We start from the raw sequence: 16707 nt of genomic DNA on the forward strand, positions 1-16707 counted from the left end.
TAGAAGAACAGGTGAAATCCTACATGTAGAAAAATCGTTTCCTTTGAATGAATTAGAATCACCTGAGCAGGAAGAGCTCATTTGAAGTGCCAGAGACCCTTCGCCATGGGCCTCTCCAGGCGCTGGGTCCACAGTATGGGTGGGACGACTGGTTTCTTGAGGGCCCATGAAGACATATCTGTAAGAGAGGGCTTCGCCTGTCTTCCCTACCTACAGAATTGCCGCATGTCTTGGCACTAAGGACAGTAAACATCACCCCTTTGGGTCCTTGGGCCCCAAGAATGGCCTCACCCGGGCCCCCTGCTGGGCAGCAAATTCCACTCATCGTCCTCATTGTATTCTACACCTAAAGAAAACAAGGCGTCACGCCCAGCAGCTCGTCCATAAAACATTAATCACTGTCCCCTCCTTGCGAGGCTCTGACCAGTGGAGGTATGCCCTCAGAAACCATGGAAAAATCCTAAGGGCAGCGCTCAGCCTGGCCGCGTGGCGGGCGGGGGCCCAGGCACCAGTTCCTCCAGTGCTTTTCCAGCCCACTCCTGACTATGGCTCCAGGGATACTGAGGACCAGCCTGGGAACCCCCAAAGAGAGAGAACCTTCCCCCTCCACCAGATCCCCAAGGGTACTGTGGTCCTTGGGGCCAAGTGACAAGCTGCCTGCCCACCTCCATCCAGGCTCCCTTTATGCTCATATATGCTTTGAGATGGATCCTGGTGCCGGGGTCAGACGAAAGTTAGGGCCTCATTGTAGGGCCCTCACACCAATGTTTAACCAGTGGGTGGATCTAGTCCAGGGTGCCTTCGGAGAGCCAGTCGGAGAGCCAGTCTTCTCCCTTTCGATGCCCAGCACCCTTGATCTTGGAGGAGAAAAGTGAAATGTAGGTCTATAAGGATCTCCAAATTTGAGATGGTTAGAATTCAGGATGGACTGGCTCAGTGCTTGCGGTCATATATCTGTGTGGCTGAAACCCAAACCTCAAGCCAATAGGAACAATCATCTCAGGGTCCTGGCTGATGTCCCCTGTCAACTAACTGATCTGTGCCAAGGTCCCTAGCAGCCCTCAGAATAGGCAGCTCAATTGTAGAACCACAACTTTTTGCTCTGTGTGTTTAATGGAAAGACAAATATTCCAGGATCCTGTGGCTGTTAGATTACATCCTGCTTCCTTGTAGGCCAGGCACAGAGGGCACGCTCTTCCAGGCTGGCTGAGCCATCCCCACATGTGAGTCTCGGGGAAAGCCAGAACCATGGAGGAGTTTGCTGGAGGAAATGCCCTGGGGTCTATTTCAGCAGGGACTTGGTCAAAAGGGGGCCAAAGGTGCCCCCACCAAAGCACCTCAGATGATCAGACGCCAGAATGCTTAGGAAACTGGGGAACCAAGGTTGAGTGCTGGAACCTTTCAGGAAATTTGCTCTCGATTAAAACCTGATGGACAAAACAGTCAAGGACTCTAGTTAACTGAGGAGCCCCACCCCATTCCAGTGATTCTCCCAAAGCCTCTTCTCTGGGCTGGGCCAGATAGAACATGAGCGGAGCGGACGGGCCCAGGGAGATGGGGGTCTACAGCACTCATCTCATAGACTGCGAGAGGAGTCTGGTTCAGTGTGGTCCCCCGCTATTGTGCCCAGGACCGATGGGTAGCTGAGGCCGGTCTTAGTGCATTATTATCCCTCACAGTGCAGCTTTGCCCTCCTCTTCTCATATATTTCGTTGGGTGAGCAAATCTATCGGTTATTTTGCTCCTAGGAAGAGAGATAGTCATGGGCAAGAGCAGGACCAGGGAAGCAGCCTACCCTTGGTGGTACCGATGTGTCTCACACCAACACATGTCCAGCCAGCCCTGGAAGAAATGGGCTTCTCCTTAGGCAGGAGGCTTCTCAGCCAGCCCTTCTCTTGCCTTCTTCCTGCCCCTCACCACTATGCACCAATGGCCGAAACTGCAGTTCGGGCTGGCTTCTCAGCTGGCCCAGAGCTACACTTAGCTGGGCACATCACAACACAAAACAGGCTAGCATCAGATAAGAGAAAGATCCAGAGGTGTGTCCTATAGAAGTCATGGAAAAGCTCAAGTGCAAATCTTAATTTTGCACAGCCTCAGACGAATCATTTCACCTTTGGGGGCCTCAGCATCCTCTGTAAATGGGGATGTCTCCACCTTCCAAAATTGTTAGAAGATTAGAGGAAAGGTATATAATGTCACAGGAAGGCTCGTCACACCTACTAGGTACTCCAGAAGGCCCTGTCTCTGGACCCGAACCCTAGAGTAGGCATGACTTTTATAAAAACAGTGGAGGAGGAATGGGACTGGGATAGAATGAATGAGCAGGCGTTGAGGTGGGGGTTGCTGGGCCCAGAGTGGGAGCTGAGAGGGCTTTATGCCAGGGAAGACGGGGCAACATGAGGACACAAGCCAAGAAGGGCCGGAAGAGATAGTCTTAGCATGCCTCGTGGATGAGGCTGGGTTGCAGTGCGCTAATCTCTACACTATTTCTGTAACTCATTCATACCAGCCCATCCTCAACCTGGAAGAAGCTGGGACAGTTTGCACATTGAGACAGCCCAGTGGGTCAGGGCCTACCAGAACAAGGAAGTCTGTTCCAACACACTGACAGCCCTCCCCAAGGTGATCCTGGCCCTCTGCCTGTCCTAACCCTCCGTACAGCTCCATCAGCTAAGCCCTCCACAGAGGGAGGCAGGGGCCATCATGGGTCTCTCAGGATGGCAGGGGCCATCTTGGCTCTCTCGGGAGCCCTATGGGGTACCAGGACTTTCCCACATACCCCTTCCCTGTTCATCCCAAATCCATGGTGATTCCTGTCCATGTGGCCTGGAAAGATTTCCATGTGGTTGATGGTTCTCAGAGCCTTACAGACTCTGAGCCTCAGAGGAGAGCACAAGCCTGCCCACAGCCTGGCCCTATAACCAGTACTCAGTTTCTCTGTAGACTTGTCTCTGTTGGAGAGAAGAAGCGTAAGTGTGTGTGCAATGGAGAGTGTCAGGAACCTGTGTCAGGCCTCAGTGCCAAAGAGCACTGGTGTCCTTTGGCTCTGATGAGCCAGGCTGTCCTCTGGGATCCCAAGCTCCCTGTGGCAGAGACCATGGCTCTAGAACACAGAACAGATGCAAGTGGGTGTCAGAGTGATGAGGGAGGAGGGAGAGGCCTGACTGGACTGTCAGCCCTGGGCTCCGCTCTACGGAGGGTAGAAGAGACTTCAGTCTTGCTCTCTCCATTGCTTCCACTTTCTGGAATCCAAAGTGGCTCCCATCGCCCCATTTAAACTTGTCAGAGCCTCTGCCCACCTCAGCTGCCCCCAGAGTGCCCAAGTCATCTCCCCAAGTCTTCCTGTTAGAGGCAGGATCTTGTGTCCCTTCAAGGGGGTTCCATGGTATAGCTGTGTTCATCTCCTGAGACCAGGGGTCCTGAGGGTAGCAGAGTAGGCTGTACTCCTGCTATGGATTGGATTTAGGATGTCCTCCAGACCCCACATCACAAACAGGGAAGCCATGTTGGAGGTAACGCTTGGTTGCTGAGAAGGAGTCCTTGGGGGTGTGGCCTGGGGAAATATCTAATCCCTCCTCCCCTTTCTTTCTCTACTTATGATCTCCTCCAGCCCAGAACTCATTCTCTCTTCTCTCCCTCCCTCTCCCTCTCCCTCTCCCTCTCCCTCCCTTTCTCCCTCCCTCCCTCCCCCCCTCTCCCTCTCCCTCTCCTTCTCTCTCTCTCCCTTCCTGCCACCAAGCCCTGAGCTCTGCAGACGTGACCTGGCCTGAGATGGGCTGAAACCTCTGAAATCTCCAGAACTGTGAGCAAATAAATCTTTCCTCTAAGTTGTCATCATCAGGTATTTGGTGACTGAAACAACCCCTCCCCAAGATTGAGTTCCTAGAAGTGGGACTAGTCTCCTTGCAGACCCAGAGAACCCTTGTGGAGACACAGTGCCAAGAGAAGAAAAAAACACAGGGAGCTTGGAGGACCTTACAAGTCATTTTCCTTTATTTTCTTAACATATAATAAAATTCCATTTCCAAAGAGACATATATGCTGAGCAGGCAGGTGCAGGTCCCAGTACACAACAGCCAAAACCAGATGGGGAGGGGGTCTGCCCTCCCCTCTCCATCTTAACCCTCTCCCCTCCTGGCCCATGGCCAGTGCCCAGGCACAAACTGAGAAGGTAAGGATGAGAGGGGTCTGTCCCGCGATCCAGGGGTTGCCAGACATGGCCTTGGTTGCTAGGACGACCAAATCATTATCTAGCTATGAGACCTTGGGCCTCAGTGTTCCTTGGGCTAGAAGTTCCTGCTAGGGAATGGAGAAGAGAGTGTGCAGATGTGATGTGCTGATGACTGCTAAGGGCCTCCTGGTTGTCACACTGCTTCTAACCACCCGCGGAATTGTGCCTCTCAGCTTCTGTTGTCATCACAGCAAAGGAAACTGCAGTAGGGCCGCTCTGGCTCTGGTGGGACTGCATGGACTCACGGAGATGCCTGGGAAGAAAAGTCGGCTGCCAGGCTGACTCTGGGCCTGCGTGGGCCTTGGGCTGCAGCAGGAGCCGCTTCCTAGGCCAAAGCTGCGCTCTCTCCTTCAGGCCAATGACTATCTAGGGATCACTCAGCTGCCCTCAAACAACAAAGTGAACCATCTGGCCTGCTTGGGATCAGCTGGAGGCTCGAACCCTTGCTAAGGGCCCAGCAAGGGCATCCGCCTCCATGGACTGATCCACATCTGTCCTCAGGTCTGCGGCCTTGGATAACCCAAGTGTTCTTTAATGAACGCATGCCCACCTAATGGTGTCCTGGGTCTACACTGGCAAAAGGAAGTGTAGAAGTAAAAATAATGGTCAAGTCAATACCATGACAGGTGGACAGACCATAAAACCCAGTGAGGGACACAGTGCCCTCCTCTCGCCTCCTATAATCTTCTCTCTGCAGCTGCAGGCCCTGTTTGGGGAAGCCCCTCTGTACAGAACAGGCACTTCCGAGCCCCTGGTCCCTCTGTCCATCTCCACATCAAAGCTCATTTGCACAGAGCCACAGGTGTGTGTGTACAGCTGTGCACCTGGGAAAGAGCAGATGAAGCAGCCTTGGTCCAGACCACATCTTCTAGAACCCATGGTGTTCTACACTTACAGAATCCATATGGCTGTGCTGGGTGCTGCTACTTTACAGATGGGGATACTGAGGTCCTGAGATAGGCCAATGCCCACGCCATGCAGCAAGTCCAGGGGGAGGGCCCTGGGAGAGAGCCAAACTGAAGGGACCAGCTTGTCTGCAACTTGCCCCTTCCACTGCACCTCTGGGAGTCTCCTCCCCTCGAGCGCCCTTGGGTAGCAGGTGCATGGTAGGGGAAGGTGCAGGGCCATATGCCCAAGGCACTTGGGGATGGCACAATCTCAGGCACCGTGGCAGGTGACTGGGTAAGCAACTTCGGGATGAGGGGGGACTTTCTGGTACATCCCATCGTACTCTGAGGGGACAACTACAGGCGAGTCCCACTCCTTCACCTCCTCTGTGATGTTAAGGGAGTGGGTGAATCAGTACATCTCAGTCCCCAGGAAGCTCTGAAGCCAGGAAACAGAGAAAGAAAGAAATAGTAGAAATGCCCCCAAATGAAGCCTGACCGTGCAGGTCTGGCAGATCTCTGGGGAGTGACTTCAGCCAGCTTGTCAGAGCATCTACAATATGGATTTCAGCCCTCCCTCCCCCTGCCCGCCCCTGCCCCACCCCGAGTGGATGCCCGGGCTGGGTCCTCTCTACTTGGGCTTCATCTCCACCCTGGAGTTGATGTCATCGGCATCCAGGTCGTACTCCTCCACCTGGCCGCTGGTCCACACCTTCATGCGGTCCATGAGGTCGCTGCTGCGTGGGGCCAGGATGAAGTCGTAGATCAGCACTGCCAGGGCTCCCCCGATGAACGGGCCCACCCAGAAAATCTAGGAACAGAACAAGTGCTCAGAGGGCATCGGGATGGGGCTGGAGGCTCTGTCCAAACACCCCAACTCCAGGAGCTTTCCTGAGTTACCCTGACCCCCAACCCATAGGCCAGGTTCTGGGCCTGGACTAGAGATGGATTCCTGGGCCCAGAGAGCGGGCCCAGGCCAGGGTGCAGGGTATGGACGTCCTCTTGTCTCTATGGGGGCTGTTCAAGCCCATCAGCACCAGCCCCTTCCTGAGAGTGGCCACTGCTCCGCCCTCGGCCTTGGAAGGACCCTAGACTGTGCAGTCTAATAAAATGTTGGCCCGGCACATGCACACCAACAATAATTACAGCTAAAACCCACAGAGCGCTTCCTCTGTGCTGAGCTCGACTAACAGATAGCAAGGTCTTTCCTGCTCCTGGGGACCAAAGGAGGGAGGAACTGCCATATACCCACTTCCCAGCTGGGTGAGCAGCCCTTTCAAGACACATGGAGTTGGGAATCGAAGCCAGGCTCCTCGCCCTCCTGCTGGGATGACTTTGGTGCTGGACAGAGGGGCGGGGACTGAGCTGGGAGGGCAGAGGCTGGGTATAAGTCTCCTGGCCATGCACTCTGCCCACTTCCACATCTCAAGCCTGAGTTTCCCAGATTGTATTTGCCCTGGCAGTCTCCAAGAGCCTCTGTGATGGGAAAGGATGCCACAGGGATGGGGTTGGCCCGGCCACATGGCCCCAGCTTCTGGCCTCCACGGGGACCCGCAGGGACTTACCCAGTGGTTTTTGAAGTTGTGGGTGAGCACCGCAGAGCCAAAGGAGCGGGCAGGGTTAATGCCACAGCCGGTGTAGTCAATCTGTGCGGGGAGGTGGGGAAGAAAGAGCGAGAAGAGAAAGTAGCAAAGACAGAGACCAAGCAGAGCAACAGAAAAAGAGAGGATGGTCAGACCTGAAAGGAGAGAGCCACTGACCCAGAAAGACCGTCAGGGGTCCCTGTGCTCCCCTCTCCTGGGTGGCCTCCAATGGGCCGCCATCCTTTACCCTGGAGTCCCACCAGCCCCTGCCTGGCCCTCCCCACTGCACCCCCCCACCCTGGGAAACCCCACTCACCGCCAGCAGGTGTCCCAGGGCCACAGAGAGGCCGATGGCGAGGGGGCCCGAGCCGCCGAGGTCACGGCGCCTGCGGTCGGTGGTGGCCAGCACGCACAGCACCAGCTGCAGGGTGCCGATGATCTCAATGCCCAGGCCCTGGCCTGAGTTCACACCAGGAGCCAGCTGCAGGGGAGAGGGGAGGTGAGACTAGAGAGCTGAGCAGGCGACCACGGTGTCCCAACCCATTTGCCAGAGGGGGCCACGCGGCCCATGAAGCTCCAGGTCGCCCCTCGTACCTGCAACCCTGCCTCACTCCGCCCAGATGCCCAGGGAGAGGCAGGTACCCTGGGGCACCCAGGGCCTAGACAAGGGGTGAGCCCAGTCATGAGAGGGTTAGCATCAGGGACACCCGTAGGAGAAGAGAAACAGGCTCAAGAAGGAGGCAGCTATGTGAGTCGCTTTATCTCTCCAAAGTCCAGAACTTTCTACACCATATCCTGCTGTATTAAAAATTGCCCTGCTGGGAGACTCTTTTTCAGGGGCTTCCCCAGCTCCCCACCCCTCTGTGCCCATCTCCCTCATCCACACCTCAGCCCCTGCCCCCCCCACGCTGTCTTTCTGCCATTGCTTTGGCCTTGACCTCCCAGGCTCCTCTCCTCTGCCCCTCCACACCCTGGCCCTGCCGCCCTCTTTCTGGCCACATAGCACCCCTCCCCCCACTACCGTCTGGCTGCACTGCTCCTGGGCCACTTTTAGAAGTATGACTCATGGAAAAAGAAGGGAAGGAGAGCCACCATGAGGTCACCGCAGCCCTCGCACCCCCTGCAGCCACACCAGGAAGACCCCTCCCCAGGGAACCCCTGCAACCCACTCTGTGCGGCCGGGTCCTGGTGCCAGCGGCTCCCACACAGAGGAGCTGGACCGTGTTGGCAAAGATGTACTCACTAAGGTACCGGGATGCGCCCCCGGGGCTGCCTGCTCCCAGGCAGAGACGCTGCGTCCACACACATCAGAGCCCTCCTGAGGGCACGGGGTGTCTGTAAAGCCATGGATATTCTGCAATGTCCCAGGTGCAGGCACACCTCCACTCAAGAGCCCCTCCACTCCATCCCCTCCCTGAGGCCATCCTAGAACAATTCTCTTCCCGCCTTTGTTGCAGCCCTGGCTCTCAGGGAATGACTCACATCCCCTCCCCTGCCTGCAGCCCCAGCCCTGGCCCTTTCCAGGCTGACCCCAGAGCTGTGCCCCCTCCCTGGGCAATGCCCATTCTCTTTCTACCCCCAAGGTCGAGCAGTGGAGGCCAGCACTCTGGATTCTTCTGCTTACTGGCACCATGAGCAAGAGCTGACCCTCAGTTTCTCCAACTGCAAAATGGATTTAAAGGTCCCTCTAGAGCACAGGAGGCTTGAAGGCAATGGGGGTTGTCTCTGGGCATTTAGAAAGACCGCAGGGGCAGGAGGGATCAGAGTGGTCGTGGTGGCGCTCGTTCTGGTCTTTTGCAGCACTCAGGGACAGGCAGGGGGAAAGACGCCACCTGCTCGGGGTGTGAAGTGATGTAGCTGCAGCCCCTGGCAGAGGTCTTCTTGGAGCTGGGTTGGCTCAGTGGCGGGGAGACTGCAGGACCAGGCTGCACATCCAGGCTCACACTTGGGAGACCAGGCCCCTGTGTGAAGCTCGGCTCCTCTCCTGTTCTCTTTTGCTCTCCTGGTCGGCTTAATTGCTAGCTGGCGGGAATCCTGAAACCAGCCTCCCCTTCCTTCCCTCCCTGGCTGATTCATGGAGCTGTTGCTGTAAGTGGGGCCTGCCGAGACTCCCCCACCCCTCTCACAGATGTAGCCCAGCAAGTCCCAGCCCCTACCCAAAGGCACCATTTCTATGCAAAGTGAGCTGAGCAGGTGGAGGTTTGAAGCCCAGAGCTCTAACCTGGGAGCTCCAAAATGTATCCACTCCCTTACTAACAGGACCCACAGGGCTGGACACCTTCCTCTTCTGATACCCACCTCCACCAGTGTCGCCCCCAGGGAGCCTCTTCTGATTCTTCAACATCTACGGAGGCCCTCTCTTCTACCACCTAATGTGCTTGAGTTACTGAGATCTGGGAAAACTTACTAATTCAGAACTGGAAGGGGCCGTTCAAGGTCTGCTGAAACTCCATGTCCAGGACAGAGCAGGTATAAAATTCAAACCTTGTGTGATTGTACAACCCATCACATTTTTACTTAAATAGGTCTCTCGGACCCTCAGTTCCAGATGGGATCATTCGCTACTGAAAAAAGTAAATAAATAGGCTTGCACATTCCGGCATAGTTTCGCCTAGTTTCGAGTCTTAAGTTACACTGATTAAAGTTAAGAACATAGTAATCAGTTTTGTGAATGCACGTATGAATAGAATAATCCGCACATTTCTAAGGAAGCGTCAGAAAGATACAAGCTCTTCCTCAGAGCACCAGAACCACGACCACTTACTGCTGCAGACCTGTCCAGACCCACCAGCTCCAGGAATCCGCTCAGTGTCCTGGGCTGAATTAACTTCTGTCCCCACGCTGCCTTCCGAGCTCACTGTACGGTAACAGAAGAAACAGAAAATCCTAATTTTCTAGAACTCTTCCCCTCTCCAAAGGCCAGGGAACTCTCTGGATCCAGGACCTGTGCATTTGCTTTCTAGCTGGGAGCTGGTAGGCCAATCATTAGACTCTGGGGCCCTACAGAGGCCAGAGCAAAGGGTCAGCAAGATGAGAGAGGGGAGGTTGAGGCCCAGGGAGAAGGCAGCAGAGCCAGGATCCCTGCCCCAGAGTCTGTGCCGCCCACGCTCACAGGCCATCGTAACACGCTGGCTACCGAAAGAGCTGGCTGTTCCCGACCTGGACGGGGCAGCGGGCCAGCAGTGGCTCTGTGACTGCCAGCATGGCCCAGGTTCCAGGGCAACCCAGAACTGACCTCTGTGTGAAATGGGATCGGAACCCTCCCTGCCACCCGCAGGCAGGCCAGCGGGGCAGTTTCCAAGCCCAGGGCCCCCAACCTGGCCTGGGCATCCTGGTACCCCACCCTCAGAGAGCAGCAGGCTCCAGAGCCAGGCCTGGCTGAGGCTCTGAGTGTCTGCTCTCGAGGAATAGAAAAGAGGAGACACGGAGGCCTGCTGCTGGGACTCAGCGCTAGGAAGGGGAGCCTCATAAGGCAATCGGGCCACCTTCCCGCGAGTGCTCATGGGTGCACACGGGGGTATCCAAGACTTTCTGTTAGGCTCTGCAAGTTGGTGTCTGCCGTATCTATGGGTAACCATTGTCCAGGGTGACTCTTTTTTTTTTTATTAGACCTTAAGAGGCTTATTGCACGATAATTAAAGACAAATCTATCAAAGAAATACAAAAATCCTCAACCCGTGTACAAAAACAACACAGCCTAAAAATTAATAATGTAAAGATGTTGGAGTAATAAGAAATGGGATGGGTTCTCTCCTTCCAGAGTGAAAGATTTTAACAACCCTCCCATAGACATGGATAGAATGAAGCAGTCAAAAATAAACACTAATAACACAAACAGGGAGGAACTTATCCGTGAAATTAACGGGCTTGATTTAAGAAAGAGAGGAAAACCCTGCACCCCCAAATTAGAGAAGAGACACTCTAAGCCCATGCAGAACATTTTGACCAACAGCCCAGGCCCTGGCACATGTGCCTGATGAATCTGAGAATCACCTGCTCACGCGGGCGCGCTCTGGAGTCCGGGGTCTCTTGTGGCACAAGGTTTGCATTGGCGTGTCTGAGGACGTTTCTGAGTGTGTTACTGTGAGCCTGCCTGTTACACACCCACATTTATTCCACTACTAGTGGGAGAGGGGAGGGGGCGGGAGAGGAAAGAGACCCTTGAGTGATGAGTAGCAGCAGATCTCAGAGGGCTCTTTAATCTGCTCCCAGAAGCCATTTCGTCTTCCTGACAAACAATACACAAAGCTTCCTCCTTCCCTCCCTCCTTCTTTTCCTTACTCCAGGCAGGGAAAGGAAGAGTCTCCACTGAAGCCTGCCCCACCCTCCTAGGGCCCAAGGCCTGAGCGCGACCAGCCGGTCTTCACAAGTGTCCCCTTTGTGTGTGCTGCACGCATGCGCGTGTGTGTGCAGCGGAAACAGCGAAGAGCTGCGGGGCGGAAGGCTAGGGGCACACTCCTACCCCGACGTGACCCACTATGCAAACAAGTAAAATGGAGGCTTCAGCTCAGATTCTAGCCTCAGACAGTCTCTAGGACCCCCTCACCCACACCCATGCCTGACATGGTCTGGCACCCCCAGGCCAGGATCCAGACACCTGAGCACAGAATCCCCCTGAGGCCATCTTTGATCTCCCCAAAGCCTGTGCCACAGAACTTCCTGTCCACCCTACTGCACCCCTGAACAGCCAGGTACCCCAGAGTAGCCTCCCTGTTGGGGAGTTCAACTTGTATACCCCCACGGACAGGGAGCCTATTACCTTAGAGGCAGCTGCTTCCTGATTGAAAGACAATTCCCCACCCTGCTGGTGGGGGAGGAGGACCCTTTCCAGCCTTTCGGCCATATTTGAGTTGTAGATGTCAGCCTTGGGGTGTGCTCACCCACCAGTGAGTGGCTCCTTGGATGTGTGAATACAGCCCCCTTCTTGTGTCCCTGTACAGCACCCCCATAGGCAAGGAACCCCCTGATTCCCAGGGAGAAGCCCTGACTGAGGGGACCCTGGTGACACACAGGGCCTCAGGGACATTCTCCTGCCCCCTTCTGCAGGGATGAGGCTCCAATCCCAGCTGTTCAGGAGACCCCAGGCTCCCTTTTGCTTTAAAGGGTAGAGCCCAGGGCCCCCAAGAAGCCTCTGTCGGGAAAACCAAGGCTCCTTTGCAGCCAGGGAAGCTGCCTAGCTGGCGCCCAAGGGGATGCGTGCCTGGCCTGATGAGGTCTGGTGGGCTGATGCTGGAGGACACCCACTGGGTGGGGCCTCTTGGGTCCTCAGATTGGGGAGGGCTGTGGAACTGGCGTGCGTGCGAGGAGCGGAGGGCCCCACCCCACACTGCTGGAACACTGCCTGGGCCAAGAGGGGAAGGCCAGGGGTGAGAGGGGCTGGCACCCCTACAGCTGTGCCCTCTCCGAGCACTGGCCTTCGGGCAAGGGTGAGCCCTGCTTGGGGCTGCGCATCAGGGTGGGCAACACTGGCACTGGCTGGGCCACTCGGAGGGCTCAAACAGGAGACAGCCTCAGAATTTTCCACAGTGAGGAAAGCTCCACCGCAAAGCTCCTGCCTCCTTGTGCCCTCCCCCTCTTCTGCTCCTAGCTGGAAACAGTAATTACATGTCCCAGCGAAGGCACCACCCCAGCCCCCGGCCCTGGCCTGGGCAGGTCAAGCTGGGAAGGGCCATCAGAACCCCTGGCTTGGCTTCCCCTAGCCCACCCTTGATCCCTGGAGGGGGTGGGCAAGGTCTTGCACCCTCAGGGAACCGGAAGCATGAAGGGACCTCTCGCTCTATGGCTGGAGAAACTGAGGCAAGGGGGGACATTTAGGACGAAGGCCAGGCTCCTGAGAAAGCATATGCAAGTGTTTCCCAAGCACTTGGGCCCTGAATCAGCAGGGCTGAGAGAAGACCCCAAAGAGAGTAGGGGTGACCCCTGCCTGAGCCCCCAGGATGGCTGAACTCACAGGCTCTGGGGATGCAGCCCCCTCCAGATGAAGTCAGACACTGGCCTGAATCCTGGACTCCTACCAACTTCGAGAGCCCCAGCCTCTGGCCAGGCACCCCCATCTAGCCACACCCAATGGCCCCTGGCCCAGTGTCCACTCTTGGCTGCCCAGAAGCCCCTTCCTGCTCTGGGGTCCCCACATTCAGACTCATGTGGTACCTCCTCTCTTCCACGCTCTGGTTCACAAGTCCTCCCTGAAGCCTCTTTATCACACCTGCCTGTTGCCCCTATCGCAGGCAGCTGTGCTCAGGGCTTATCTTGGCCAGGCCTGAGAGCTCGTGCTGACACAGCCCTGCTCTAGCACCCAGCCATGTCTACAGGGAGCTGACCAGAGAGAAGACTGAAAACAGCCAGTGCCTGCCAGGACTCCAGAGGCCCAGCATCCTCCACACCCAGAGGCAGCCACACCCGTCTGCTCTGATGGGAGCTCCGGCCACCTAGGCCTATTTAGTGTTAGTGACTGAGCCAGGCAGGTGCATGCCAGGATAACACCCCGGCCTCAGAGCTTCTCACCCTTGGCCAAAATGGGGTTCAGCTCTTGGGACAAGGCAGGACCCTATAAGCTGGACAGAGGCCCACAGTCTCTCGAGGGTGTATACAGAGCCCTGACTCAGTCCAGAGAAAGTTGCCCCCACCATGTCCCCGGGGAACACCCCCTGACTCACCCCAACCACTTCCTGCTACTTTTTCCCCTATTTTCTTTGGAAATCTCCATGTCAACCACGCACCCCACCCAGGTTTGGGCAAGGGTGGGGCTGGAGAATAGAGGGGTTGCAGGAGCCCTCCCGACCCCCAGCATAGAGGAAAGAGTGTGTCACCTGCTGTATTGACTGCTGTCCCTTTGGGGACACCAAGACCACCCCCAAGCCCCTCCAGACTCTAAAGCCAGTGTCTGAGGGAACCCCTTTGTGGGCATTCCTTTTCTGTTTCTACACCTAGACTTGTGCTCCTAAACCCCAAGCATCCATTGTCCGAATGGGGCAGCCCCAACAGGACACTCAGTTCCCTTATACTGCGCACTGCCCTGGGGGCTCCTCTCAGCCAACCCCTCCTGGGATGGGTGATGAGCTGTGGTACTATAAGCGGAGCCAAGAGGTGTCAGCCTCAAGACCTCAGTTCCAAGGAAACCCAGTGAGCAGCGGACAGGACCTGAACCCAGAGCACCTGCCTCCCAGCCCAAGATGCCCCGCAAAAGGCTGCTCCTTCCTCTACCCCACCTGCAACTGCCTGGCCCAGATGTTGGGGTGACACAACAGAGCAAATGGAGGCCAGAGATGGGACGGGGAGCAAGAGTAGGGCGTAGCCAGATCCAGATGGCACAGAGGGGCCCCACCCTCCTGCTTCTGCCTTGGATGCCCACACTAGAGATAGCAAAGCCTTCAGTGGCCATTACATAAGACTTGTCTGGCTCCTGAGTGGGACTAGATGGGTCCAAAACACCTGGGAGCCTTCCCCCATGCTCCATCCTACCCAGCCATACCCCAGTTTGAACTTGACCCCCCCTCCCCCCAGATTCTCCTGAGGTCACCGAGCTCCGCTTCCCCTGGGCAGCTGAGCCCCGCAGAGCCTGCCCCATCCCAGCTCTCCTCCTGCCACCTGCCGTAGCCACATCTTCCCCGGCTAAAGTCTAAACTCCAGCTGCAAAGCTAATCTTCAATCTGGGCTGAGCAGAGGTTGGCTCAAAAGAGGGCTGGTGAGGTGTCACTGTGACACAGAAGTGCTAATCCCCTGTGGTGCGGCCACCAGCTGCCTCTGCACCAGACTTTAACCTGAATGCCACCTCAGTGCCCACCAGCAGGACCTGAACTTTGACTGGGAACCCAGAGGACTAGAATCACCTGCTGCCATCTCTAAGGAGCCCTTGCTATCATCCCGGCTGTCCTGCCAGGGCCCCGCAGCCCCATTTTTCTAGATCTAGTTTCTCCCCTCTGTCCTCGGTCCCACTCTCACCCCGCCCCACTGGCCTCTGAGACCTCCCAGCCAACAAAAACCCTCAGGCCAAACTGCCCCTGCCCTGGCCCAATGCACTCAGTGTTTGCACTTGGCTGAGGACCTGCAGCAGCCCAGCTCTGTGACAGCAGCTGCCACCACCAGCGGCCACTTGACTGCGCTAAGTAGCTGGGAGCCATTCCCAGCAGCGGCCATCCAGTTGCCAACATCTGCTCGTCATTCAAACCAGGGGCCGTGGGTGCATTCAGTTGCACACATGCTCCCCCTCCACGCACTCTCAAAGCAGCACCAACATGTGTGCACACAGCTCACATGAGCTTGAAGACCCATGCTAACAAACACATGCACACCCGCACCTTCACACACACAACACTTATGCCACACCCCTCGGCACCCAGGGACTGTGGGATCAGCCCTTACTGCCACCTGCCACACACACACACACACACGCACACACACACACACACGCACACACACACACACACACTGTCACCCAGGAAAAGTACCTTTAAACAGCGCACAAAGTGTTTTCATCTCATTATCTTTGCCTGATTCCCAGGGGCAGAAGAATAGAGGGGAGTCCTTTCCCCAGTTCCTTGGGGAAGTTTATTTGGGGCCCTGCATGGATCTGGGGGGCTTCCTGGAGACCCAGGCAGCTCCCTGAGGGAGTCTGGCTCACACACCTGCACAAGTGGCTGAGGCCGTGCCTGGCATCTGGCGCGGCACGGCTGGGAATGGCATATAATTTGCCCCGGGTGCAGGGCTGCAGGGTTGCTGGCTGCCTGGGCAGGGCTAAGGAGGGCCCAGAAACTACAGTGGAGGGACAGAGAGCTGGCCCCAAGCTCATTGCCTCCACAGCTCATTCCCCACAATAGATTCCCCACAGGGGCTTTGGCACAACCATTTCTCTCTGGCTCCCTGATTCCCACAGCGCCTGGCAGAAAACGGGCCCTGGGCCGGAGCATAACATAGCTGAGTTCTAGCCCCAGCTTTTCTCAGTGACCTCCAGCAACTTCTCGTCCTCTGATCCTCAGTGCTCCCATCTGCACAATGGGTAGAGGATGGGACCAGCGCCCTCTGCATTGTTCTAGACAACCCCCAGGCCTGGGGCACCCCACTCACGTCATTGCGGCCCAGCGAGTTCAAGGGCAGGGAGGAGGTGATGCCCGAGAGGATGGCGGTGGCGACGATGGCCCCCACGCACTGGGCGATGATGTAGAGGACCGCCCGGAGGATGCTGATCTGGCAGCTGAGCAGCAGCCCCAGCGTGACGGCGGGGTTCAGGTGGGCACCACTAATGTGGCCGACGCTCTGGGCCAGAGTAGCAATGCTCAGCCCAAAGGCCAGCGACACCTTCACGTTGTCCTGGACCAGCGTCTGGTTCCCCCCCACCGGGTAGTTGAAGCCCAGGGCAGAACCGATGCTGATAAAGACGAAGAGAATCATGGCCAGGAACTCGGCCACCACGGCCCTCCAGAAGATCTTCTTCTTGAACTCGCTGGCCATGCTGGCAGGGGGCTCGGCTCGCGATCGATCGCGCGCTGCCTGGTGCTCAACTCCCTCTGCGGGCTGAGCCACTGCCCGGGCTGGGCCTATTTATAGGGCCAGGGGGGTGGGGGGAGCACAAAGGGAGGAAGGCCTCTCCTTGCTCCTGGCCCGCCCCACACCGCACGGGCCTCCTCTCTGCGATGGATGCAGACAGGGCTCTGCTGTCCTCCTGCCAACTTTTCTCCTTCCTCCTCTCCCCCTCCCTCCCTCCCTGGCTCCCTCCGCCCTCGGCCCTGCCCAGCTCGAGGAGGAGGCAGGCGGGAGGCAGCCGTTGCTCTAATAGGCTTTGAAAAATTCCTCCAAGCTGGCCCCACTCAGGGGGCCAGAGAAATCCAGGTGTCCCCGCCCAGTGTACAGAGCTTAGGGGGTGCCTGAGGGCAGAGACAGGGGCTCTGAAGAGGGCAGGGTGGGCAGGCTGGACTCGGTGGGTGTCCACTGTCCTCCATAGAGGAGGGCACTAGGATCCCTCCTGCCTGGAATCCCCGTCGTCCCACCAGGAAGCGATGTTACTAGT

General features: G+C 56.8%; 1 protein-coding gene across 1 annotated transcript; it reads right to left on the reverse strand.

Annotated features, from left to right (window-relative positions):
* Positions 1–5752: 5752 nt before the first annotated feature.
* On the reverse strand, positions 5753–16151 carry AQP1 (aquaporin 1 (Colton blood group); the record flags this gene model as incomplete). Its single annotated transcript, XM_080701403.1, has 4 exons — positions 5753–5932; positions 6687–6767; positions 7021–7185; positions 15768–16151. The coding sequence occupies 4 exons, from the start codon at positions 16149–16151 to the stop codon at positions 5753–5755; spliced, it is 810 nt and encodes a 269-aa protein (XP_080557529.1).
* Between the last annotated feature and the right edge of the window lie 556 nt (positions 16152–16707).

The sequence above is a fragment of the Muscardinus avellanarius genome, assembly GCF_963383645.1.
Source record: "Muscardinus avellanarius genome assembly, chromosome: 9".
Lineage (NCBI taxonomy): Eukaryota > Metazoa > Chordata > Mammalia > Rodentia > Gliridae > Muscardinus > Muscardinus avellanarius.